Raw genomic sequence first — 26,677 nt, 5'->3', positions numbered from 1 at the left:
AAAATTGTCAAAATGCTCGTATAGGCAAGTATCCTTGTAAAATATAGTCGGCCATGTCTTAAGTGAACTTAAACGGTTAAAAAGAAAACGTGTGTCTAACAGTATGTTGGATATGAGCAGCTCTTAAAGTGACAGCAGCCTAATGAATACTGCTGTCTTTGTCCTCAATGTTAATCTAACAAAAGACAGAGATCTCTCACTGCTCTTGACTGATTGAGCCCCTTTGGAGCAGCTCAAAATATTGTGCTATTAATTTAAAGATAAAATATAATAGATAAATAATATGAACTTTGAAAGTAACAGTGGTTCCTACAAAACATTTTAACAGGCATAATTAGGCATGAAAATGACTGAAAGAAATATATATTGGCTAAGTCAACACATTTTATTTATATTCTTTTGGTTTCTATGCCCATTATTTTTTTAAATTATAAAATACAATGAAAATAGCAAGTACTAAAAATAAAAATATTGCATAGGACTCGTTTTGGAAAAAGTGGTATCGGTGTATCACGTATATTGTTCAACTATATATTAGTACAAATGTAAAGAGATTGACGGTCTCTTTTGATCTGTTTAATGTAAAAAGTAAAATTAAAAAAAAGGTTTTACTGACCCCAAACTTTTAAACGGGTAAAATGTATTTGAAAATATTATAGCAACATTAAATGATTCTTAGAATTCTTAGTTTTCTTCAATTTATTTTTTCATCAGATTTGATTTTGAAATAAACATGGTCATTGATTCTATTTTTTTTTCTTAATCTATTTTTTTCTTTCTTTTTTTTTTCTTAAAATCTAAATTACACACTATATATATATATATATATATATATATATATATATATATATACACACACATACAATTCATTCAGTGTTGTTGTTTTTCATTATTAGGGACAAAGGCTAGATTGAGAATTAAAGTTCCCAGAAATCTTAAAGGGGTCATGAATTGAAGAATCAAATGTTCCCTGATCTTTTGACAGAGAAGAGGACATTGTACTATAAAAGAACGTCCTGTAAGTTTCAGAGCTCAAACCTTTGTTAGTCCAAAAACAGCTTTTATTGAAAAAAAAAAAAAAGCCTGCCAAAACGACACGTATGACATCATAGTGCGATCAACGCCAACTTCTACATCATTGCCTCTTTAGCCCCGCCCACCGATTTGTGCATGTAGAGGAAGGGTGGGTGGAGGGTGAGTAAATACGACAGTGATACAAACACAGGATTACTCGAGCAACAAAACAATAGAGGTGCCTCCTAGATTCCTACTACAAGATGTGGGAAAACAGTCTTTGCATTGCCTTCCTTGTGATCTGAACATTAGGAAAGCATTGCTGAACTTTCAGACCGTGTCAGCAAGACACGGTTTATTTATTAACTTTATTTTTAGACAGTTCAACTTAAGAATTTCAGAGAAATTGAAAATAAAAGATGATGCAGTGCCAACTATATTGGAAATGACAGTACTAATGGTGAACACACTAATAACAACAATTTAACCAGTGTTGGGTCTATCTCATCACAACGTAATTAATAACTGTAATTTAATTACTTTTCCATTGAAAACGTAAATACTATAAAGACTATAGCAAATCTATATTAAACAATAATGGATTTAACATTAAAATGAAACGTCTAATGATAAAATGTATGCTTTTAATTTAATCTTGTCCCTTTAAATTCTTTGGTCAGTTCAAGAATAATTTGTTAAACTATTATATTATTTATTTGAAATAATTAAATGAGCAGTTTCATTTCAGGCATTGTATTGCTCAACTGGTCAATTGTTATGGGATTTAGAAAGTAATTACCATGTAAAGCAATACTTTTTTTAAAAGTAATTAATACAGTCATTTATTTACCTGTTGAAGATTTTATTAGTAGCTATTTATTTATTCATGTATTAATTAATTTATTTATTTATTTTTTCAAATAACCAACACTGGTTTTTACCATGCATCACTATTGCTTGCCTTTTACAGATCGAAAAGGATAAACAATGACTATATGAACTATTTTGTGTATTCATAATTTGTTTTCATAAAACACCATAAGAAATGTCAATTATAGCTGAGATAAATATTTCAACTTTATTTGTCAAATCCAAGACTTAAAAAAGTATATGTAATACAAATAAATGTTTTACAGTTGGCAAATATTTCAACTGAAAACGAGAAACACTTTTCTGTAGCATCTTTGTTTAAATTCTATGGGATAAATATAAATAAAGATGATTAATTTCCATGCTGTTGCAGGCTAGAGTATCCTTGATATTTGAGGTGTAGGCTCGTTGTCTTCTGATTCGGGATCAGACTCAATTTCACCGGACTAAATTTCACCGGTTGCCATTTTTCAACATCAGAGGTTTTCTAAACAATTCCACGTGTAATGGTGAGGATGTTAAAAATTATTTTAATATGCAAAATTGTTACCCAATCATTGCAGTGGGCATTTGTTTCTTGAATGTGGCACGCCTATCAAAACAGAGTGTTTAAAAGAGAGGGTCAAAAACAGGTTTGAAAATAGCCTATTAATTCTAACTTGTTGTTTATGTAAAAAAAAAAGTCTTGCTAACATAGGTTGGCCCTCAAAGAACATGTCATAAAAATAAAAAAAAGTTCATGACCCCTTTAATTGATGGGATATTTTGTGATCTGTGTACTGGATAGAAGGACCCCTCGCTGCTTTTTCTATTTTTACTTTTTCTTTTTATTTCTGCTATTTTTGTTGTCTGTCTTCCATTTCTTTTTTGTTTCCTTGGTTTAGCCTGAAGGGGCATCTTTGCTTTTCCACTTTCCTGTTTATTAATGTGTTTTCTTATTTCTATTAATGGACCATTTTCCTGATATGGACCTTTTTGTGCATGGCTTGTTTTGTTTGCTAACATGTTAGCATGTTAGCTGTAAAATAACAAGCAAACAGCTTACAGCTGTGATGTTGATAACACTGCACAGTGTGGCTTTTGATGCACTGGATTCCGTTGCCAAAAACCTGGGAAAATATTTTCTCTGCCTGTTTTTCTGTTTCTCATTTTCTGCATTCTGTTCCTTGCTTTGTTCATCCTTTTGTCTGGCTCATCTGTGTTTTGCATTTTTCATTTCTAGTTCCTCTGCTTGCCTTTGCTGTTTGTTTCCTGTTTACTCTTTGATTTTTTTTTCTGCTCCTCCTCTCCTCCTTGTTCCTCCGTTCTGTAGAGAGGAGTCCTTCTACTGTACAGTTCCCATCACTCCTATAAAGAGAGAAGTGTCAGATCTAGACAAGCTGGATGAGGTGAGCAGGCTTGCAAAAGTAGACTGAACTTAGTGTATGACCTGACAAATTCCACGAGAAACACCATTAGACAGTTTTCTTCTTTTTTTTCTATTGGGTATACAATCGTTCATTTCAACATGAGTGAAACCTAATTTGAGTGTAGATGAATGATGATGATAATCTTTCTTATAAGTATTTTGTTATTATTTATTTTTTTATTTTTTTTATCAATTATATACAGTATGCATTATATTAGCAATGCAGTGTTGTTCCCCCTGACAGTCACTTGATGATTTGGTTTGTATTGAGTTAGTAAATATTGCAGAGTGAAATAACATTTCATATATTTTGAAGAACATGCATCAAAAAACCACATCATACTACACACATCTATTACATGTATGACTCACACCATGGAAATTTAAGGAAATAATTTTGGAAACAACACTTTAGAGGTCAAATTGTCATCTGCAGTGGTGGTTTTTCCATCCTGTTGAATTTAACTTAAATGGATCATTAATGAATTATGAAGCTCTCACATCAATTTGAAACAGTTTAGGACTTCCCTTCATATTTTGATATGAAGGTAAGGAACTCAGTACCAATTGAATCATCATAAAGAGTGTTGGGTGAACAACCACATGCCGATAGTTAGATTAGAAATGTTCACTTACATCACCTAGTAGCACTGTCGTAGATTCATTTACCAATAGCATAAATCTTTTAATAACTAATTCTGATGACCTTTTTGACCATTGATTAGGTAAACGTTTTATATTCTTTTTTTTTTTGTAATTATTTTGTTTATTTGATCTCTCAGAACATGAAGTTAGGAGCACCAATGAATGCTGATGGAGGTGGGAGTCCCATGGTGAAGCCCAAAGGAGACAAGCAGGTGGAGTACCTGGACCTCGACTTGGACCCTGGGAAATCGACTCCTCCTCGGAAGGTAAGATGTGACAAATTTCTCACAACTAGACAAACTCTAAAATAAGTTATTATGGATGGATGTGTTTGTGAGGTTTGACCAAGGAGTCACTCAGACTACCTCATGCCTTTTACTGTCTATAGCTGACAAGCATAACAATGGGGGGCATAATATATGTTGACACCAGTGCTATTATCCCCAGGCTCTATGATTATACCCCACTACTATTTTGATCATTATATAGCAGGAATAAAATCTGCTCTTTTCTCAGCGTGATGGAATATGGTCATTCTCTGGCCTTTTTTTATTAAGAAAGTATTATACACCAGTTGAGGATTATTGTTTTTCCCATCGTTCTCTGCAGACAAGAGACTGTAATGAGTGGCAGCTGTTACATTATACTGGCACCTGTTTATTGTCCCCATCCCCTAATTTCTAGCTTTTTAAATATTGTAATTATCCCCACTCCTTTATTTAAAAAGTTAAATATTAATATTTGCAAATTAAAGAATTTTGCTCATTTAAGTAAAGAATGCACTGATATTATAATTCTGTCTGTCTAAGCCTTTACTTATTTATGCTATGACTGATAACTGATAAATAATTATAATTATATAACATACATGTTATTTAAATAAAGTGCAAATTTATTTTTTTTATTTTTTTTTTTATTTTAATGAAATGTCTAACAACAGAGTGTTAATAACTTAGCTAAGGGTGGCATTTTTACAGTATGAAATAAGATTTTTATTAATATTACATTTGAACTTTTCTAATTTTTAGAATTTTTAAAGATTAACTTTGTTAGTGTTACATTACAGAAAAAGTCATCTAAATGTAAAAAGTGTGTAAATTAGCATTTATGTTAAGTAAAATATCCAATATCATCCGATAACTGATATTATATTGATATATTTTACAAAATTCTTTCCCTTTCCAATGAATTATTCTTAATTAATATATAATTATTATTATATATTAAAAATGTGTTTTTTAATGAAAAAGACAGTTCTATACATTACTGATGCTGACAAAATAATCGTAGAATTTTATTATTATTATTATTATTATTTTAGAGTCAACTTGCAATCCAAGTACTGGTAATTCTGGCAAGACCAGTTTTGACTATCTGTCATATCTTCACCTTCCAGAAGAAGAGTAACGGGACTGGTATTTCAGCATCAGATGAGCGGGTGGACTATGTGGTGGTGGATCAGCAGCGAACGCAAGCACTGAAGAGCACACGAGAGGCCTGGAGTGACGGACGGCAGTCGACGGAGACAGACACCCCCAGCAAAGGGCCCAAATGACACCCACCTCTCTCCTCTTTTCTGCTTGGTCAGGACTCGTGGGAGGCCGAGGAATGGAGGATGTTTGATCTTAGATACAGGTGCGTGACAGCGACTAGGTCACAGCTCCCAGATCAGCTAGTTTACACTGCTTCCTGCTAGACGACAGCACCCACGCAGGGGAGAGCTGATCCGAGGGATTCTCATGTATAAGCTGACAGACTCGAAGTAAGATGGACAGAACAGGGGCTGAAGGACTCACAATGCCTTATTGGCTGAAAGCCCAGTAGATTTTGTGCTAACAGAGCAGCATTATTCGTAATATAAAGATACACACTGCCCCTCACCCATCCACTCAGACAGTTTCTGATTCATGGATCTCGTTTTTTCCCCCATCGAGGTGTTAAAGCACATTATTCCATGTCAGTTGTTTTCACAATGTTCCATGTTCACAAATCTGCCAAGGTGGGTTTTTAGGATGTGTTTTACGTGGGAGGCCAAACAGGTTTCTTTTTTGTTTTGTTTTTGGTGTATATAGTTCCATGATAATATGAAACCTTCAGACATCGAGGTTTCACTTGTTTTTGGGCCTCAAGTGTAATTCGGTAGTGCAATCAAAAGGTTTTGAGTTGCTTGAACCGCGAATCTACTTACAGGTGAAAAGAGTTAGTTTGTTTGAAAATGATTTTCATTTGCATGTAAGACAGCAGGCAGACTGTATAAAGTGTTATGTACATTAATAAAAGTGTCCTTTATTTGTATCTAATATCTAGTATGTTAAGGCTAAGGTGTGGATTCTGCAGGATAGAAGTCTACACGGTCTGAGATGGTATCCGAAACTATGAAATGTTATTGGTGGAATCAGGAACTGTGATAGTTTTTAACAGAGAAGAGAATTCTCGAAGTTTTTTTGTGTGTGTGTTTTATGTTTTTGGTTTAATTTTCTCTCCTTTGTTTTCAAGCAAGGTATCAATTTACAGAAAGCGCCGAGGTCAGGTACTCACTGAAAGGTTTAACAGAGTTCTTTTATTTTATTTTATTTTGCAGCCATAGATGATGTCTTTAGTGTTGCAGTTCGTATGTTCTCATAGAAACCTTTTTGAAATTGCTTACGACGCAAGATATTCTTACAAAGGCTTTGTGCTGTATGAGATGCCTTCATAGAGGGGAGGAAAAGCCGGTCTAGTAGTTTCAGGAATTTTATTTTGTTTCTGCATTCTCTGTGTGACTGCTCTATCAATGCATTGTATTGCCACTTCGATAATTTATTTCAGATGGAGTTCCACAACTCTTGGAAACTAATTGCCTTACCATTGCAACTTTTTTTGAATGTTGTAAATATGATCCATTCAGTGATTTTTAGTTCAAATCAGAATACATCTATACAGAATACATCAGCATAGAACTTTACTGTGTGTGTAAAATAAAGTAGCTCTACTAACTACCATTCTTAAGCCAAGAAGACACTTGAAGTGTTGCAACACCGTTGGTGGCTTCTGCTGTATATATCGATAGGCTTTCCAAGCATGTCTTTTGATTCAAAGCTGTGCCTATATTGTTTCCCTTTTACTCAAATCTTTTTTTTTTTTCTTTGAGCCCCTAGACCCTGATGCTTTATATCTTTTTTTAATGAATCTGAAAGAAATGTACATTTTAAAATAAACTCAATAAAAATGATATTTCAGGAGATTACTGCTGACATTGCAACTAATGGAATCTGTGATGATTTGTTTTCAATGGCATTGAACATTATGTGTTAATATTATACCCTAAATGAATGGTGTCCTGATGGATATCGGTCCCTATACAGTAAGTGAGCCTCAACTGCAACCATGGCTCTTTAATCAATGCACTTGGAATTAGACACAGGGACATGTTAAATGACAGTAATTCAACTTGTCACGGGTTATAGAAGTAAGCATTTACATTTTAAACACTTGAAACAAGTATCCAAGTATCTTGACAGAATTCTTTTCATCAGCAATAAAGACACTAAAAGAAATTAAACAATATTCTCAAAAACATATTGTGTCATATTGATATATTTGTTTAAAACACAATGCTAATCTGGTGTATTAGCTGACAGACTTTAAATCTGTTGGGTTTCAAACTCTTTTGTCCTGGTGTTAGTGATTTCCATTATAGGGTGAGATTAAAATGACAAAATGTTGGCTGGTTTGTGTCTTACAATTAAATTAATACATTGAAAAATAACTAACATTAAACAATAAACTGAAGGGAAGCCACAAAATAAAATGCTATAAATGCTTATAATTTGAATATTCGGCATTCTTTGCTTCTATTGTGTAAATCTGTAATGATTTCTTAAAAAAAAGTTTTCAAGTTTTATCAGGGTGTATTTTATCATGTACTACCTTTTGTTAACACCAGTCTCTCCTTTTTCAGATAAAGAACAGGCAACTATGTACACACAGAATTAATGTGTGATTCTGAACCACATTTTAGCATCCTGAAAATGTATAAAAATAAGTACATTCTGAATAGTTATGAACTTGAACATCACGCTCCCTTTGCATAGCAACACATCGATCATGCGGGAACGCTGACCTTGGCTGTTGTACACAGCAGTTCATGTCATGGAACATATAAAAATAGATATATTCATTACATAAATGTTCGAAGAAGCCAGTTCTTGCATCTTTCAATTTGCTTAAATCTTACACACACACATTCAGAAGAAGAACTGTTACAAATCGAATTAAATTAAAATGGACTGATTAAAAAAAATGAAAATAAAAGACACTATGATCCTGCATGAACATTTAAATTGCCTGGGAAACTGCTGCGATTGCTGTTTTTGGCTATTGATCCCCAACATATTTCATGATGGGGGAAAATTTACCATTTAATTTTTTTTTATATATTTTTCTATTTATTTATACAAGTAGTTGTTTTTTTGTTGTTGCTGTTTTTTTAATTTGAAAAAGAAATCAAAAGGGTGGATTTATATATAATAAAATATTATAGAGCAGAACTTGTTAAATTTGCAGATAATTTGAGTTTGACAAAAGCTGAAGCACAGATTCACTCTGTTTGTCTGAGCGGGTTTTCTGTCGCCAATTCTGGTTCACAGATCTACTGATTGGAGCACGCTAAATTAAAATTAGTACTACGAAGCTCAAACTTAATCTTAAGAGAAAGGCAACAAGCAACCTCCTTTAGTTTGACCAGTTTGTATGAGGAGTCTTGGAGTTAAGATGTCTTCAACGAAGCTGTGAAACCTTCCCCCCAAAAAAGCCATATATTGGATGGTGTCATTTGGCTTTAGATCTCATTATTTCCATCTCCATAACTTCAAATGCTTCTTGACAAGAAAGCACCATGTGGAGAGTTAAGTTTTGGCATGTCTTAAATCACTTGCCAGGAACAGGAGTGGTTTAAACCTCAGAGCTGTCCACATTGTGTCTTGTGGGCTGCTGCTGGTATGCTGCGCAGGACGAAGTGGAATAAGTTGGGTACTTTTTCTCTTTCCTCTTGCGTCGCATCAAGAGAATCACCAGAATTACAACCAGGCATACCAGCAGGATGAGCCCAGCGACCCCGAGCAATGTGGACATGCCAGCGGGAAGAGAAAAATCTGAACCAGGACCTTTACCCAGGCTCCCCTCCACCAGGGGGTGCTCTAGGTCAGTCTCACGACCCCATGGCTGGCTCACTCGGAGTCGGTTTGAGCGGTCGATTGTGATATGCTGAATGTTGGTGCCTCGGTTATTCTCAGCACCGATGTCAAAAGCTTCTGGGTCGGGGACTGCGCGACGTTTACGGGATTGGGTGCCAGGGTCAGCTACGGCGGAGGATACAGCGTGGTGGTACTCAAGGCTTCTTTTACCAATGCCTCGGTTGGCGTTCTCTCTAGAACGGAGGGTGTAGATGGTGTGGATGAACCATTCCCGGCCAGCAGCGACCTGAGGAATTAAACATTATTTCTTAATATTCTAGATGAAAATTGGGCACCTTAGGGTATCTCTAAGTTTATTGTTATAAAACATGGTGAGTCTCTGACCTGGAAGAGGGGAGATGATGACAGGGTGAAACCATCTGATCCAGCTTGTCTGACCAAAGGCAGGGCTCCCGGGGTATCCAAAGCAAAGCTGGCATCAAACTGGACATTTCCAAATGTGGTGGCCTGAGTTTCTGGTTGAGCTTTGTCCTTAAGTTCAAAGACCAACATGTTAATTGGTGATCAACAAAATTTACTTTACATGCAGTTACATACAATTACTTGAAAACACCCAATCTTTGATGAGCATGTTTCTAATTTCTGGCATTATTATTATTATTATTATTTTCAATTTTCAAAACTAATTTTCAAGGTGATACAATTTTAATATAACAATGAAAGAAAAAAAGTGTAATCATTTTATTAAACTAAAAAAACTGCTTCAGTGCTTATTAATTTTTGAAAAATAAATGTCTGACATATCAAAATCCTATGGTGGAACCTACATACAAAAATTGTGCAGAAACACACACCCCAAAAGAGGAAATTATATCATAGAGGAACTGGAGTACAAGACTGTGCCAAGCTCAATAAGTTTCTTAATATAATATAATATAATTTGGTCTTGACAAGGCAAGGTTAGTTCAGATTGTAAATGTCATGTGGTACAACTATACCCAAAGTATACATGTTAATTAAAAAAGGGTAAAACCAGGAGGGTTGAAGAAAAAAACTTTTTCGAAACCACATACAATTTTTTGCAGTCATTACATTTCTAAAATGGTATAAGCATTTTCATTGACACTTTGATCTTGCTCTATTCAAATCATGAATTCACATTCACAATGAATTGTATAAAAGGCAGAACAAGCAGTTACCAAGATCTTGAGTCTGTAAAGTAGGGATGGAGCATCAGCCAGGCATCCATACTCTTTATTTGTAGGGTTGTACTTTGGTACATAGCCATCCGCACCAGTACAAAGGAACACTTTCTCAATGCTGCAGGAGAAAGAATCACCCAGGTTCTGCACTGGGTCCACCATCACACGCCCAAAGATGTTAGAACCTAGAGGAGAACCAATTTGATTCAATTAGTTTACACTCAATACAGGGACTGAATTCAGTCATTTTCACCTAAAATAAATTGAACTAATTAAATTATTATTGTTCTTGGATGTCTATTACCTTCCACGAAGGCAGTGTCTGTGCCCTCTCCAAAGCCCATGGAGCCATCAGACAGCCACAGCTCCTTCTTCGACAGCAGGAACATATGTGTATTCAGACTAAACTCTGCTGCTACAGGGTCACTCACCTGAGAAAAAGCACAAAACCAGCAGGAGTTTATGCATCATGTATATTCATTGGGATTGACAGGATTAGATGAACATGCTGTTACATCATAGTAGATCTGTAGCTGAATTATTAAGAAACATGTCAACTACTAGGAGCTGAAACCAACCTGCTGGAAGCGGATGTCCATGTCGAAGGTGAGAGGCTCCCTCGGGTGGCACACTGGGGGTATGCTGAACTCCCCATTAGGTGAAGCGCTACATGGAATCATCTTCACAGTATAGGTGCCGGAATAGTCTCTCACCTACATGCACATGCAGTCAGTTTACCTTTTTAATATTCATAAAATGTATAACCATTCATTAATTTTATGTCTGACAGTATGTAAATGAAATAAATAAAATAAAGTAATTAAAAATGGGACTAAACTTACAGCAAAGTCAGAAATGAAGCTCCATTGTTGCATGGGCTGGTTGTAAGTGGGCTCAGTTCTGACCAGGGAGAGAGTGAATGTGAGTCCAGGGTGGTCCGCCGACATTACCATAGAGGACAAAGTGGTTCCTGAAAGCCAATACACATCCCAGACATGTCAAATTCCAAGTAAACATAACTTCAGAAAAAAAAATCAAAACCAGTTTGATTTTAGTAACATTTATCTAAAATAATATTCACAGTCACTTGCATTCAATTACACATTTAAAGATACTGTAGTAGCCTACCTGATATATTTTTCTTCTATTTGGGCAAAGTTTAAACCCCAATTAATATTTTAAAAGCAATCTGTGAAAAAATGCTGGCTTTACAATGCCATCTGGATACTGTTTATTTGAAACAGTAGATGGCATTGTAAAGTGCACTCAGGGACAAAAATTATAAAATGAACTTCATGAATCCATTTTCCAAACCTTGTTTTTGTCTTATCCTGAATCATACCGTCCGCCTGCGGAATAGCCCAGTACCTGCGTGGCTTGCCATATAACAATTAAGTTACATAAACAGAGAAAAGTAGCTCCGGCTACAATGTTATTCCGCATCTGCAACTGTTTTTTAAACGCTAGCGCCCAAAGTTAAGGACTGCAGCTTTAAATATTGACTCTATAAAATATTAAATTTATTATTATTGTTAGAATTATTTAGTAATAAAATGTAATAACAAATTATTATTTTTTGTTGTTATATAGAATCATATGTCGTCAGTGTGCAACTCATCGACCAATCAGAGGACATAACCGAATAAAGTTACAACCGCGTGACCCAGCGGAGGGAAGAAAAATGTAAACAGACGCGGACTGCGGAGTCTAACCGAGTCCAACTGACGAAGAATTCGCCATCTTTAGTTTGGAAGAATAGATGACACTATAGGACATCCGTGATAATCGCAATGAGGTAATTTTTAAGTAGTTCGTTTCAATATGACACGATAAATGAACTAAATGTCGTTTTGAATAGCGCTCCTACAAGCCCGATCCTACCCTAAAGATTACGTTTAAACTTTACAGTAAGTTACATTTACAAGCGGATGATAAGAGCTCAAATAAATAACTGAGTCTAAGATAATATATAAAGACCATAATGTATGGTGTGTGTCCATAGGCTATACTGCGGTGTATGGATAATGTATGGTGTGTGTCCATATACTGCGGTAGTAAAGGGAGATGCCAAAATAGCTACATAAAACATACACATATTTAACTGAATTTTGGTCAACAATTCAACACCAATTTATTTTTAATACTCTTAAAGTGGGAACTAGAAATGGAGAAACAAGTTTTCTGGGATTAGTGTCACCAGCAGGGGGCAGCAAAGATTTGTCAAGAGGGTATTGACAGAGGAAGTTTATTGTCCCAGTCTAGGCAACTGTAGCTTATAGATTTATCTCTCTGGGGCAGAGTTTTACAACACAGTGGAAGAGAGTTAAAGGATCGCCTGTCAACAGCTATGTGTGGGTCTATCCATCTGCACATTACCTGGGTGAGACATGACAAACTGTCCCCTAAATCGGGCCTCAGTCTTGAAGTTGACAACAAGACGTCCTTCATCATTTATTCTCATGCTGGTGGGATACATGGCACCTATAAAAATAATCACACAAATAATAACATCAGGCTGTCATTAGCATTAATCATGTCTCTAAATTAATTTGTATTCATGTCTATTTGAATTCACCATGTATTAAAACTTCTGATGCATGGCCAATATGGCATTATGGCATATAGGCTATCTATACTACCTTGTAGCTCAGCCTCTGGTGGGCTTCCAATACCATCTTGCCATAAGATGGCAGTGTCATACACGAAGGTGAGCCGCAGCTCAGAACGTAAGTCAAAATGTTGCCAGCCGCCAACCGCGACGGGAGAGTGAAAGACATAGGACACAAACAGAGGCACCCGCAGGGTTACATAGGACTGAACCAGATTCAGCACCTACAGACACAGAAAGAAAAAAAAAACACCAAATGTAATCTAACATTTAATAAAGTATAATGTTTCAAAATATTTCTATCTAAAATAAATCCTGTTCTTTCTAGTAAAGAATTAAAGAATCCTGAGAAAAAAATCAGTTTAGAAATATTAAACAGCACAACTGTTTTAAAATGTTTTTAGAAGTGTTTATTAAGCGTCACATGTGTCGGATCCATGTGACACTAAAGACTGGAGAAATGACTGTGGAAAAATCAGCTCTTCCATTTACATTTTAAAATAAATATGAATGGAAAACATTTTTTAAATTGTTTTCTATTCTTATTTCCAGTGATTTCCCAATATTACTGTATTTTTAAATGCAGCATAAGAGTCTTTCAAAGACATTAAAACAATCCTATCGACCCCAAACTTTTTGAATGAACTTTAAACGAGCATAGCTTTGAAGGATCTCTCCTGAAATCTGATTCCTGAAATACCTGTCCATCTGTGCCAATTGATCCCCCACAGTCATTCAGCAGCTCTGACATGTCGTAGTAGCTACTGAACTCCCACAGACATGCCTCCAGGTTAAGGTTGCGGTAGAATCGAAGGGAATTGGTGCTACGCATGGCCACGCTGTACTGGTACGGTGAAGTCTCGCCAATAATTTCTGGGTTCTTTGTGGCGTCAGTGATAAAACCATGCGCTGTTTGGATCTCGTTGAAATCCAAGAGGTTAGAGCAGCGGTGGTTTCCTACTCGTGTGCCATCTGGACTAAGGGTTAACTCAAAGTTTGAAAGGGGACGTGTGGAGATAACAGGCAGCATGCCTGAGGAAAAACAATGCAGTTTAACATCCTGGATTTTGTAGACATTTTGATTGATATTTACTTACTCAATATGGCATTGTTTGTGATGGAGGTCGTCACTCACCATCCATGTGCGGCATAGTAACCGTGAGTTTGATCAGATTGGGGTAGTCAGGGTCATCTGGGCCAGTGTAACGGATTTTAGCTGAGAACGGCTCAGCACCCACTGTTCCAGGTATACGAGGCTGACACAGGCCTAAGGATAGCAGACACCTTGATTTAAACAATTCATTTTCCTGGACAGCCCAGAAAACAGTAAAACAAACCAACATACAAAACAAAACCTTGTGCTTTGTTTAATTTGGTATTAGTAATTGTTAAAGAATTGAGCAGCAATCCAAGTTACAAGAGCCTCACCCTCCTCTCGGCTGATGACCACAATGGGCGAACTGAGCTCCAGCCCAGCATCTCCATTGGCGTTGAAGGCTCGGGCTGCACACTGTACACGGGAACCAGCCTGGAAGTAGATGGAGTCCAAAGTGACGGACTTGGTGTTAGTGAAGAAGGTGTTGGTATCCACTTCTCGCATGGGGCTGGTGACTCCATCCGGCCCACTGGGGGCACTAACCATCCAGCGGTACTGAGTTAGTGTGTCATTTATGTTCTCCACTGAACAAATGGATCCGGTCTTGTCAAAGTCAAAGTATTTGGGATTGCAGGCCTGATGGGACACAAACACAAGCAAACAATCAGAATTATAATTTATATTTAATTATAATTTACTTGCAGATATTGTTTCCACCCCTAATGATATTTGGAGTCATATTCCACAACATTCAATTACTGTTTCAATTACTTCATTAAGACCATCTCCCTTTTTGCAATGTGTATTTTACTGTTTCTTTATTCGCCATTCTCTTTATTTGGTAAATGAAAGGGAAACGGTAAGAATAAAATGAAACAAATTTCAAAAAGTGATTAACTGAGAACATCATTGGCATTACTCACCGTGACACACACAACAGGATAGCCGGTTGGAGGGTGGGGATTGTCTTTAGCCCGAATCGTATCATCATACAGCAGCAACGACACCACCTGAGGCACTGCTGGGAAGGTGACATCAGCCACACTATTCATCTCTTCGATGTACACAATAGCCTTACTCATCTACAGAAAGTAGGAGAGGAAGAAAACATCCATTTAGACTATCAATACATTTTAACAATGGAACAATGTAAAACCTGCAATAATGTAAGCAACAGTAAAAGGACTATCCACTCACTGTGAACCTTTTTTCCCAAGTATTATATGAAAAATTTATTACAAAATGTTGCAATTTTCTACCTAAGAATATTCTATTTTTAAAAACTTAAAAATATTCTATTTTTAAAAATAATTTCTTTTTCTTTTTTAGAATTAGAACTGCCATACAATCAAACAATGCCAAAGACTGAAGTTCTTAAAGCTACACTGTGTAACTCTTTTAGTTTATTCTTAAAAACACTTAGTTCTTTCAAACATATATGTGCTCATTGATGTATATTTACTTCATTCAAGTAATAAAGTATTCTCGTGAGTGTATAATATGCCATTGAAAATACATACGGGTAAAGGGTTCTAATGTCGGTCGCCATTTTGCCCCTCCATCTTGAAAGTACATTAGCCAAAGAGGGACATAACCGTTAATTCAAGCTTCACCTTTCGCATTTACGTTTGAGTTAACACTCATGGACGAGGTTCGAACTGGAAGCCACGTTAATCTTGGACTACATTGGCCACCGTAGGAGTTAAAACGAAATCGGAATTGAGAGGAACAAAAACTAATATTCACTGGATGGTCATTTACCTTTTCACCGCTAGATGGGGGTAAAAATCACACAGTGTAGCTTTACGGAAATATTTGAGAACTTATTAAGATAAAAGACGTATACTTATATTATAGTACTTGTCTAAGTAGTAAACTCTATACACATTTTAAATGTTCAGTCAGAGACCGAACATGTGACCCAAGTTCAAGCTATCGTCTCAATTTCATGTCCTGCCGTCTCTCAGGCTGTCACTTTTAATAAGATATGGCTAAAAGCACCCCTCTAAGACCTTGACTGTGGATTGTGTGTTCAATAGGTCTGCACGATTAATTGAAATGAAACCACACGTGATTTGGCAAAGACTGTGATTATTTTCTGCGCAGCCTTTGTGATTTCATAATCATCTTAATGTTAATTGTGATTAATCGTGCAGCCCTAATGTTCAGTAACACTGTTTAAGTCACTGACCATTGAGGCCCATTTACATCATACAGACTCCCTTGAAAGAGATTGGAGACAGCGATTGGCTCTTGCTGACAGAGGCAGCTGCTGCATGGCTATTTTAGCTAGAGAGGCACGTTAGCGTGTGTCTATGCGAGTGTGCGAAGTGGCGTCTTTGGGGGTATTTTTAGAGATGATGGTCTCTGACCTGTGTCTCAGCCACCATATACTCGTCAGGCTTCATGTGAACAGTGAAAGCCTCACGGATCTCTCTTTGTCCATCATAGAGAACCTGGATCTCCACCACATGCTCTGTCTCACCCTCCTTAAATTCCACATCTGTAGGGACATACAAACAAAGATGTACAGAGACGAATTATAGATAACCATTCTGCTTATCCGTTACTGTAATTGTATCAGAAATTCGCTCCTTTTGTTCAGGATTTTCCATATTTTTGCTAGTATTATGGCATCTCATGGGATTTCTATTTTGTAGCCTTCATGAGTCTTCTGCTGACCTTGAGAAAGGGGATTGTAGTCCTCTCCTGATGTTGCAGAGCCGTCCTTGGTGTGAATTCTCACCACAGAGACCTTGGAGGTGTCACCCTGACGCAGGACAGGAATCTTCACTACAGCAATCTCTCCGGGAAGTTGTGGCTCTCTAACACTGTATTTGATCTCAGCAAACCTGATGATGGACTCTGAAGTGGAGAAGAGTTTTGTTTTCTGTGAGATAAACTCAGCAAGAACATCAACATGGCATCATGACTTTTGCATAGACATACACGCCACTTTCAAGTCAAGTGGCATGTTATCTATACGCATTTTGTGTTATCCGTGTCTATGCGTGTATGTCTACGCCGTTAAATGTCCGAGTGATTCCGTGTTTATGTACACACAGCAAAATGTAGATCTACATCTTGGGAGTGATATTTTTTTTCTTCCTAGGATGGTAGGGGATGACTCATAAATGGTATTAACCCCAGTGATGGGTAGGTTTAGGGACAAGGTTGGGGTAGGTCATATATTTAAATTTACAGCAATGTAACGTTAAGTCAACAGCGTTCATAAACACGCTGAAACGCGATTATGCGTGTTGATAGCACGCCAAAAATGGAAATACGCCATTTCATGAGATCAGTCTGAAGAACATATTGCTGATGTTTGTCAAGAATAAAGAGGAAAAATATACTCACTATCCTTATGGTCCGTGATGGTGACCAGAGCTTCTTTTTGTTCTCCTACTGAAGCTCCATATGGTGATTTGCTCTTAGCTGTCCCCAAAACCAAACGGAACTCCTCATCCTCTTCATGAACCGTGTCATCCACTAAAGTCACAATACATGGCTTCTCAATCTCCCCTGTAAACAAAGAGATACAAAAGATGAGCAAATCATGCAGACATGAATGAAAGTCTGGTCCAGGAACATGTTGAAAAAGAAAAAGAACCTGGTAGGAACACTATCATGGATGCGTCAGTATTGGGTCGTTCATCATAGTCCATCATGACTTGGGCAGATCCCTGGCGAGTGTAACAGAGGACTGTGGACCTCTGACTAATGTCGCCACTGCGGTATACTATCGCCTTCACCTCTCCATCAGCCTCATCCACCTTGTACTCTTCCTCCTTAAACTGGACTTTGGGTACTGCAGAAATACCCAGAAGTTAAAAACAGCCTAAACAGTTTGCTACTGTTTAATGTCCTCTGAAACTTATTTATTTATTTCATAGATTTGTATTAATCCTTTACTCACAGTCTGTGACAGTGTCATTAATAGTAATGACAGTTTTGCTTGGCTCTCCAAGGACTGCGTTCATGGGCATACGCAGCACCAGCTCGAACGTCTCTGGCCCCTCCAGCTCTGGCTGGCCCAGGTCATCAAGAATAGTCACACGGAAAGTCTGCATGGTCACACCTGGAGCAAAGTCTAGGTTACGGCTGATTCCCACATAATCTAGACCCGCTGGAAAAGGAGAGGGTGAGGGTGGGGGAGACATAGTATTCAGATTAAAATGTCAAATAAAATGGCTGGTTAATAATTACCTGAAATATTTTATTTTGTTTGACCAAAAAATAAAATATCAGCAATTGTTGTTTTCGACAACTCTGACACTCTTTACCTTCTGCTGAAACAGGGTCACTCTTCCTGGAACGGACTGTGACAGTGGCTGTCTTTGAAAGGTCAGTTCCAGTCCTCCACACTTTCACCTCCACATAACCATCACTCTCATCCACCGTGTACTCGGTCTCCCCAAAATAGAAAGATGGCTCTGTACCAAAAGGGATTTTTTTTTAAATGATCTATGTAATAAAGTGTACAAACTTTGAATGAATTTGAATTTGCTTTAATGACAATAGAACTTACGCTAATATACCTCAACAAGTTGGCACAAAACCTGGTAATCCATATCATCTAGAAAACCAGTTATAAATAAGTTCTAACAATTGTTTTCAAATAGAAATCACCAGACTGTATAAATGAGATGTCTAATCAGTTCAACCCGATCTCACGGCAATTCGTACGAATTTTACCAGGTGGCTAATTCGTAACAATTCGTACGACCTCACTCGTACGAATGAGTAAGATTTTTGCTAAATCGCACATATTTTACGAGTTGTTCAATTCGTATGAATTTGTACGAATGATATACCATGACCCCGCCCCTAAACCTACCCATTACGTGGGTTTAGACAAAGCGTTCAAAGAATTTGTATGAATTAGACACCTTTTAATCACTCGTACAAATTCGTACTAATTGGTCGTGAGATAGCGTTGATCAGTCACACAAGACTTACCCATATTTATTGAAAGGGGATTTGCCTATTTGATTTTTTTTAAATATAAAAAAAAAACTTGTTTTTGTTATTATTTTTATTATTAATTAAATATTACTGTTATGATTCTTTTAAATTGTATTACTATTGAGCTTGTACTACTATTACTATATGATTTGTGATGCAGATGTGACGTTAAATGATGAATAAATAAATCCATGACATCCAGGTGACCTATAAAAGTATGAGATATTAAGTGTTTCTTACTTATTTTACTGCATAATGAATGATCATTTATTTAATCATTTTTAACCCAAAAGCTACCGTAAGAAAAGAAGCTGAGAGGTGCCATTTTTTTCCTCAGAATTGTTAAGTCATCACACAGAGTTGTTCTGACCCATTGGTGTGACAGCACAGGAAACCTACCATCATTTTAAATATCCTGTCTGAGTGCCGAAACCAGACTGTTGTGTCTACTCTAGTCAAGATGCACTTGGTGAGTGTTTATGTGTGTGTGTGTGTGTGTGTGTGTGTGTGTGTGTGTGTGTTTGGGAGGTCAGAGAGGCTCCCAGAGCGATCATGATAAATTTATTCAGAGGGGATAGGCCCTTCCAGGGTGGGGGTAGAGGCCGTAAGTTTGAGGGCCCATACAAAAAAAAAGACAAGAGTAGTGACACCTCCATAGACACCAAGTCAGAGAAACAACAAAAAATTCCAACTCTGGCTGGCATCCAGACCCACCCCCCCAACCCCCCCCCCCCACACCCCAAAAAAAAAAAAAACTACACACAAATAGACCACTGGGCCCTTCCAGACCTACCAAGACGCTAAGCTACAATAAGCACATTAATCCTCAATTGCTTCTTCAGAAAAATAAAGTCTAGGCATGTACATTATTTACACACATACATATTGAGGTAATATTCTTAATTGTGAAGGGTGGTATTGCAGTTGGTGAAAGTGTTTGCAAGACTGATTTTATGAGTAATGAAAAACACTCTGAGGATGATATTTGCTGAGAATTAAGAGATGAAACGATATTTAAGATATTCATTTTAAGTTGAATAATTTCAAACAGAAGGCTGTGCTTTGAAAGGCAAATTCCTGGATGAATCTTTGAACGTAATTCACAGATGGCAAACTACGCTCTTGTTTGGACCATGTTCCTTTAAAGTAATGCACACAAATCCTAAATCCTGAATGGACAGGATGTTCACAAAGCTCTTTCAGTGCCCTCACTGAGGTTTATGGGCCATTAAAAAGGTCATAGGGGCCTCAATTGTGCTCTCTCAACTTGTTTTGGGTTATCGTGTTACCATGCTGCTAAGGACAACAGTGGTGTGGCCACAAAGTAAAGATGTCTCATTCTGTGGCTACCTATCCTTTCAAAGTGTGAATAATAAAGAAAAAGAACAGGTGGGGCATGTCAGTTTAACCTCACAACATGAATGAGATACTGTAGTTTTGTCTTTATGAGGATGAGGATGTATTTTTTTTTTTTAAATAATGCCATGAAAGAGTTTGTGGTTTAGAGAAAATGCACAGAATATGGTTGGCCTGACTGTAGTTTGACTACTATACGTGTATTTATAGGCTCAACAATTATTTATATATGTATATATACTTTATATATATATATATATATATATATATATAAATCTTAAAATTTTAAATAATTAGGTAGCATTTTATTTTACAGTCCTTTTTCCCATGTACCTACTTATTATAGTCATTATAATAACTGAGTGGTACTACTAACTCTGAACCTACACTATCACTAAATCTAACCTTAACCCATGTAGTCACCTTATATTTCCCAGTATTTTCTTTGGTGTGTACACTGTGAGTGCATGTATTGTAAAATAAAGTGCGACCAAAAATTATATTTTAAATAAATGCTGATCTTTTGAACTTTATATTCATCAAAGAATTCTGAAAAAAAAAAATATATATTAGAAGAGTATTCAGATGTTCACCAACTCACCATCATCACTATCGGGCAAGATGACCACTTTGGCGTTGGGGAACTTGGCTCCCACTTGTCCACCCATGGGCATACTGAGTGACACATTGAAGCTCTCCTCTTCCTCATAGAGGGAGTCATCAATAATTATGATGCGACACGACTTCTCGCGCTCATCTTTATCAAAGCGCAGAAGACTGGTGTGGTCCTCGGGTCTTGTGATATAGTCTGAATAGGAAAGCACTGTGCTGGGGGTGGTTCCGGTTGCACTGCCTGTATAGAAGGGGGGGGTTGTACAAAAAGACTTTATTCAAGTACTACAAATGTACAGCCGAAGCAAGGTCATGTAAGTTCCTCAGTTATAATAGGTTATGAGTCTTAAACTAAAACTTTGTCACACAATATTTAAATAATCGTGTAATTAGATATCTGTATGATTAAAATTATTTCATAATGTTATACAGAAATAGTTCATCTTCTTTAATCTTACCTTGTTGTGTGTAACAAATAACCATTAGTTCCTGGCTGGCGTCTCCTGATCTGCGGACCGGGACTAGTAGTTCTCCTATATCCTCTTCAATATGATATTCTGCTTGAGGGAAGAAGACTGTGGACTCTGAGAAAGAGATGAAATAGATGCATTTCAATGCATAAATTTGGATGTACTGTATATAATTGTAGGATATATATTTATATACAGTAAATATAAGCCTAAGTAGCCAAAAGTAAATGAACATGACCATGTTTTTGCTTGTTGTCCATTTAATTTCAAAACCATTGGCATTAATTGGAAGTTGTTCCTCCCTATGCCATTGTGGTGCACACACTCTAGAAGCAATTATATAGGTATGTGTTTTACACTATATGCACAAAGTAGGAAATCATTAGGCATTGCATAATTACCATCACCAGGATCCACAATCTCCACAGTGGCTGTAACAGGGTATTCAAGAACAGCCATCACTGGTTCTGAGAGATGGATTTCAAACCTCTCTAAAGTTTCAAACTCTTGGTCGGTAAATATCTTCACCTTCCAGGTAGCGGATGTTTGACCAGGGTTAAACTGGACCTGCTTCTGAGATTTTCCACGAAAGTCTTTGTCCTGTGTTGCTGTGCCGTCCTTGGTGGCAATGCCTTTGAAATAATAATAATAATTTAAAAAAAAACATTATTTGGAGATCTATTGGTATTGACTATAGGGTAACACTTCCTAGTACTTACGTGTACTTACAGTGTACTTACCTAGAAAGTTTGGCTAATACAGTATAAGGTAAGTACATGGGTTAGGGGTGGGTTTAGGGGTAGGTTCAGGGTTAGTACCTAGTTATTACCCAGTAATTGTAATTACTATAATAAGTACATAGTATGTACATGGGTAACAGGACTGTAAAAGGAAGCGTTACTGACTAAACCTGTGAGAAGTTTAAGATGTCTGTTGACTACTTAATAACCATTTTAAAGATCCGTAAAAGGCTTTGGTACAATTTAAGACATTGGTATTTTCACAGCCCTTTAACTGTGACTTACAAACACGGAGGGACCAACTTGTAACCGCAGCAAATAAACATTGTGTATCTCTAAATATATACAATGACAATGAAGGAGGTTCTGTTTGGTTTTTTATTAGGATTCTAGTATATAATGAACTGTATTGTTATCTCCTCAAAAGAAGTCTTGGTCACAAAAGATTATGTACTGAACATTTTGTTTGAAAACAAATTAAACCTCAGCATGTCCTGTTTATTGTATATATAACAGGGTAACTCAGGGTATAACAGGGTAACTCCTTGACTTTGATAAATACTTACTGACAAATGATGTCTCTCCCAAGTATCCCCGACGTTTGAGGGTGACTTCCAGAAACTTTGCATCCTCATCCACAACATAGTATTCCCTTTCCAGCGATATCCAAGCCCAATTCAGACGGAAAGGCTGTGTCTTCAATTTGTTGCCACCTTTTTCAAACAGAGAAAAGCACAATGAGATGAAGCACAATGAAAAAAGACAAAGTGTGTATTTGAGCTCCTTGAAACACACAATTCAATAGTTTTCTAATGATTTCATCTCGTTCAAGTTCAGAATAGAGAAAGAAAGAAGGGTCAAAATGAGCGCAATTTGATCTTGAGTCCTGCTTGTAAATGTCCTGGGGTGCTTTTGTTTTCTAGTGACACTCAACACCCTTTTTTGTCTTTCCTTCATTACTACTGTAAAATTAAGACACAATATATGTTCACACAGTCTTCTTTTTTTACAACTTTTGTTGGTAAACGAATGAGGTTCAAGAGAAGTGAGTCCAACCAGGTGTCAGGTTAGTGCTGAAGGCCAATTCCATGATAGTGTTAAAGAAAGCAGTTGTGGAATATTGTAGTTGGTGCAGATAAACACAAACGATGGAGGGTTTTGTTACCACTTCCATCACTAGCCATGAATACAGCAGCAGGGACAATAAAGAAGATCTGACCGTGTGTCTCCAAGACTTCTATGTGCTACACTTACTGTTAGTGTGTGCTCAATATTCCAACTATAGGCTAATATTCAAGTCAAGATTGGAACATAATAGATATTGCGTCGACATTTTAACTTTTTTTTTCTATAGAGCTATGAAATATATTTTTCAGCATTATTCTAGCAATCTTTAATCAAATAATACATACTTCAGTGACTAATTGTCATTTTGAGTAATCAGATTAAAGTATAATCGGATTAGTCGCTCTCCATGGACTAAATGATTTAAGCAGCAAAGAGATATAAGCTTGAATCTTGACTGACTGAAGTAGGATAAAGAACTGTAAAGACTTTGAAAGGATCCTCAAACCCATCTTGCCATAATCCATGCTACCCCGTGACTTTGATTATCCCTAAAGAGAAAGGGTATGTTACATTCTTGGACACTATTTCTTGGTACAAGCTGTTCTGATTTTCTACAGCTGGAATTTGAGTCATTGATGACAAAAACTTTTGACTCAATTTAACAAAATTTAAATTTTAAATGTGAAACCAACCTGAAAGTAAAACTGGCAGTTTGTGTGCAAAACATGACCCAGTTCATTGGTATTGCTCACTATTTTGTAGTTTTTACACACCGTGCTGAACACATGAGCTTCTCTTTTGATGCGAGCATGTGCAGAAACAATATTGCAGTTGAAATATATGCAATATATGTAAAAAAAAAAAATGTTTTTTTATATGTTGTGAGATTGATTTATAGTAATAGTCAATAAAACAGAATCATCATATTGCCAAATGGCCATCATCTTTACAACCCTCCTCAGTTTAGGAAACGGCGCAGCCTAACATGACAGCATTGGCCTTGACCAAGCTCAAGTGTCTGACAGCTCTGCCTAAAAATACAGAACTCGTTTATCATTTTTATCTTTGCCCTAGATTGCTGAAGGCCCGTTAAAACATTAAAAGTGATTGACAGAGAAGATGTAAGGGAGCCTTATACAAATTAGATGTTTTATCTCTTGTTAAGCTTTCACAGGAGTGTTAATACTGTGCATATCTCAGGAACATTACTAATGCACCAATTAGAAAGTAGCTGAACTCATTAACACATTAAAAACAAGATGATTTATTAAACAAAGGCACAATGCAAAGAAAATGAAGCATGTATCAAAGGCTTAATGGAAGGTGAACCATATCGTAGCTCAGCCAAGTACCTTTTTCAGTAGAAAATTTTCTCAGGCATACTGCCCAGTTTGAGTATGAGCTGATATTGAGCTTAGTGAGGCTGTATCAGAGGATTATCAAATGGACAACATGCAGACAGAAGGCTCTCTTTCAGTTAAAAACCCAACAGTCACCTGTGAGACGCAGGGGCCCTGTGACGTTTCTCTGGGCCTGGATAAGGGCACTTTGTCTACAAGATTATGGAAAATAGTTCTACTTGTAGCAGAGACAACGTCCCTCTATTTTAAAAAATTCTGTGCACAAAATAATTGAGCATGATTATTCTGTATAAATGTATAGGAACAATTAAATCCATAAAAGCATCAAAAAGACAATCAAGGTTCAATAATTGGCCATACAAGTTTTTAAATTCGTCATTGCATTAAAGCCATACTGACATCTGTTTTTCCGATGCTCTATTAGAGTAATTTTAAAATGTTTTAAAGGATTAGTTCACTTTTCAAAAAAGTTTTACTCACCCCCATGTCATCCAAGATGTCCATGTCTTTCTTTCTTCAGTCAAAAAGAAATTAAGGTTTTTAATGAAAAAGTTCCAGGATGTTTCTCCATATAATGGACTTCAGTGGGAACCAGAGGGTTCAAGTTCCAAAAGAAACTTTCAGTACAAACTGCAAACTTGTTCAAATGGCTTTAAACGATTCCAGACGATAAATAAGGGTCTTATCAAGCGAAACGATCACTCATTTTTTTTATGAGATCAAACGCTCGCCTTGCTCTGTTCTGTGGTGCACGTTCGTGACTCTCCTGTTCGAACTCGTTCAACAAAATGAACAAATCTTTTTTTACGAATCAATTCGTTCGTTTCTTTCGCCGAATGAACCAAATGACTCCGAAAAAGATTTGTTCATTTTGATGAACGAGTTCGAACAGGAGTGCGTTACAGAACAGAGCAAGCCGAGCGTTTGAGCTTATAAAACTTAAACTTTGTTATTTATAAAACGAGCGATCGTTTCGCTTGATAAGACCCTTATTCATCGTCTGAAATCGTTTAAAGCCCTTTGAACAAGTTTGCAGTTTGTACTTATAGTTTCTTTTGGAACTTGAACCGTCTGGTTCCCACTGAAGTCCCTTATATGGAGAAAAATCCTGGAATGTTTCATCAAAAACCTTAATTTCTTTTCGACTGAAGAAAGAAAGACATGGACACCTTGGATGACATAGGGGTGAGTAAATTATCAGCAAAAGTTTTTTTCAAAAGTGAACTACTCCTTTAAGTTCAATTAATTTTGTATAGCACCTTTCTCAATAAATATCATTCTAAAGCAGTTTTGCTGAGAATATTGCTTTACGGTGAACAATGTGACAGTGGTGAAGAGAAACTGTTAAAAACCTGGTCTGAATAGAATAAAATAATTAAAGTTTAAAAAGCTGAATAAAAAAAATAATGAAATAAAATTGGTTAAATGTGTATTAGACTCTCTAAGATTTTCCATGGACCCCTTTCAACCTTCTTGTTGCCCACTGGCACTGCTCTTGTTGGAAATTTTCTAAAATGATATTCCAGAACCTAGTGACCTGCCTATGTATAATTAACTTTGAACAGACCCTTTATAACCCCTTTATAACTGGGCATTCTAAATAAATGCATTAACAACTAATATTTCGATCCATTAGCACAAATGTACTGTTATTTCCAAAGTGAATTTAGCTGTTAGAGTTGACAGTCACCTGAGGAGATTTCCTAAATAGTTTTATTGCTGTTTTGAAAGCAGGTGCTGTTTAACAGTGATCATGGGGGCCACCTCAGTTTTCTGACTGTGCACTTTTTCTTCTCTTTCTCACACCATTTCTCAGTGGTTTTTAGATTCCAAGAGAGGGAACTGACAGCTGTATCCTCACTCCCTCCACTTATGCCCTCCCTTGTTCTCCCCTTTTGTCAACTTTTATCTGTGCATGGGAGCAACAACTGAGGCGGACAGCAGGCACTGTCTGGGTGGCCCAAACACACTGTCATGGTTCTTTCTGCTTCTTTCTACACTCTAGGGGGATTTGTGTCTACAATGAACAAACAACACAAAAGTGTCTCCCTGTGAAAGCAGAATGTTTTCTCATGAGTGTTTTAG

At 36.7% G+C, this 26,677-nt stretch overlaps 2 protein-coding genes across 10 annotated transcripts in view; one reads left to right on the top strand and one right to left on the bottom strand.

The window, feature by feature from the left end:
* The window catches only part of gab1 (GRB2 associated binding protein 1), an 81,298-nt gene extending 74,120 nt beyond the window's left edge, over positions 1–7,178 (top strand). For 6 of the 9 annotated variants that reach the window (XM_089132156.1, XM_039649562.2, XM_039649563.2 and 3 more), the window contains 2 exons: positions 4,075–4,203; positions 5,334–7,178. In XM_089132156.1, coding sequence (XP_088988282.1) covers positions 4,075–4,203; positions 5,334–5,492 — 288 coding nt within the window. In that variant the 3' untranslated portion in view covers positions 5,493–7,178. Of the gene's footprint in view, positions 1–3,196; positions 3,273–4,074; positions 4,204–5,333 lie in introns of those variants that run through there. The other 3 variants (XM_089132159.1, XM_039649559.2, XM_039649564.2) reach the window with 3 other exon arrangements.
* A 124-nt stretch (positions 7,179–7,302) lies between these two features.
* Positions 7,303–26,677, bottom strand: part of frem3 (Fras1 related extracellular matrix 3) — a 30,734-nt gene continuing 11,359 nt past the window's right edge. Inside the window, exons 3-24 of the mRNA XM_039649554.2 lie at positions 22,730–22,876; positions 21,825–22,055; positions 21,412–21,537; positions 20,943–21,194; positions 18,304–18,453; positions 17,937–18,146; positions 17,631–17,828; positions 17,378–17,542; positions 16,700–16,882; positions 16,390–16,520; positions 14,941–15,099; positions 14,350–14,653; positions 14,057–14,188; positions 13,622–13,953; positions 12,953–13,145; positions 12,690–12,794; positions 11,156–11,283; positions 10,892–11,026; positions 10,618–10,744; positions 10,311–10,498; positions 9,496–9,642; positions 7,303–9,397 (exon numbers count right to left, since the gene is read on the bottom strand). Coding sequence (XP_039505488.2) covers positions 8,870–9,397; positions 9,496–9,642; positions 10,311–10,498; positions 10,618–10,744; positions 10,892–11,026; positions 11,156–11,283; positions 12,690–12,794; positions 12,953–13,145; positions 13,622–13,953; positions 14,057–14,188; positions 14,350–14,653; positions 14,941–15,099; positions 16,390–16,520; positions 16,700–16,882; positions 17,378–17,542; positions 17,631–17,828; positions 17,937–18,146; positions 18,304–18,453; positions 20,943–21,194; positions 21,412–21,537; positions 21,825–22,055; positions 22,730–22,876 — 4,271 coding nt within the window. The 3' untranslated portion in view covers positions 7,303–8,869. The remainder of the gene's footprint in view (positions 9,398–9,495; positions 9,643–10,310; positions 10,499–10,617; positions 10,745–10,891; positions 11,027–11,155; positions 11,284–12,689; positions 12,795–12,952; positions 13,146–13,621; positions 13,954–14,056; positions 14,189–14,349; positions 14,654–14,940; positions 15,100–16,389; positions 16,521–16,699; positions 16,883–17,377; positions 17,543–17,630; positions 17,829–17,936; positions 18,147–18,303; positions 18,454–20,942; positions 21,195–21,411; positions 21,538–21,824; positions 22,056–22,729; positions 22,877–26,677) is intronic.

The sequence above is a fragment of the Pimephales promelas genome, chromosome 6, assembly GCF_988280905.1.
Source record: "Pimephales promelas chromosome 6, fPimPro1.hap1.1, whole genome shotgun sequence".
Classification (NCBI taxonomy): Eukaryota; Metazoa; Chordata; class Actinopteri; order Cypriniformes; family Leuciscidae; genus Pimephales; species Pimephales promelas.
The sequence above is the reverse complement of the archived record's forward strand: the minus strand, read 5'-3'. Positions and strand labels throughout refer to the sequence as shown.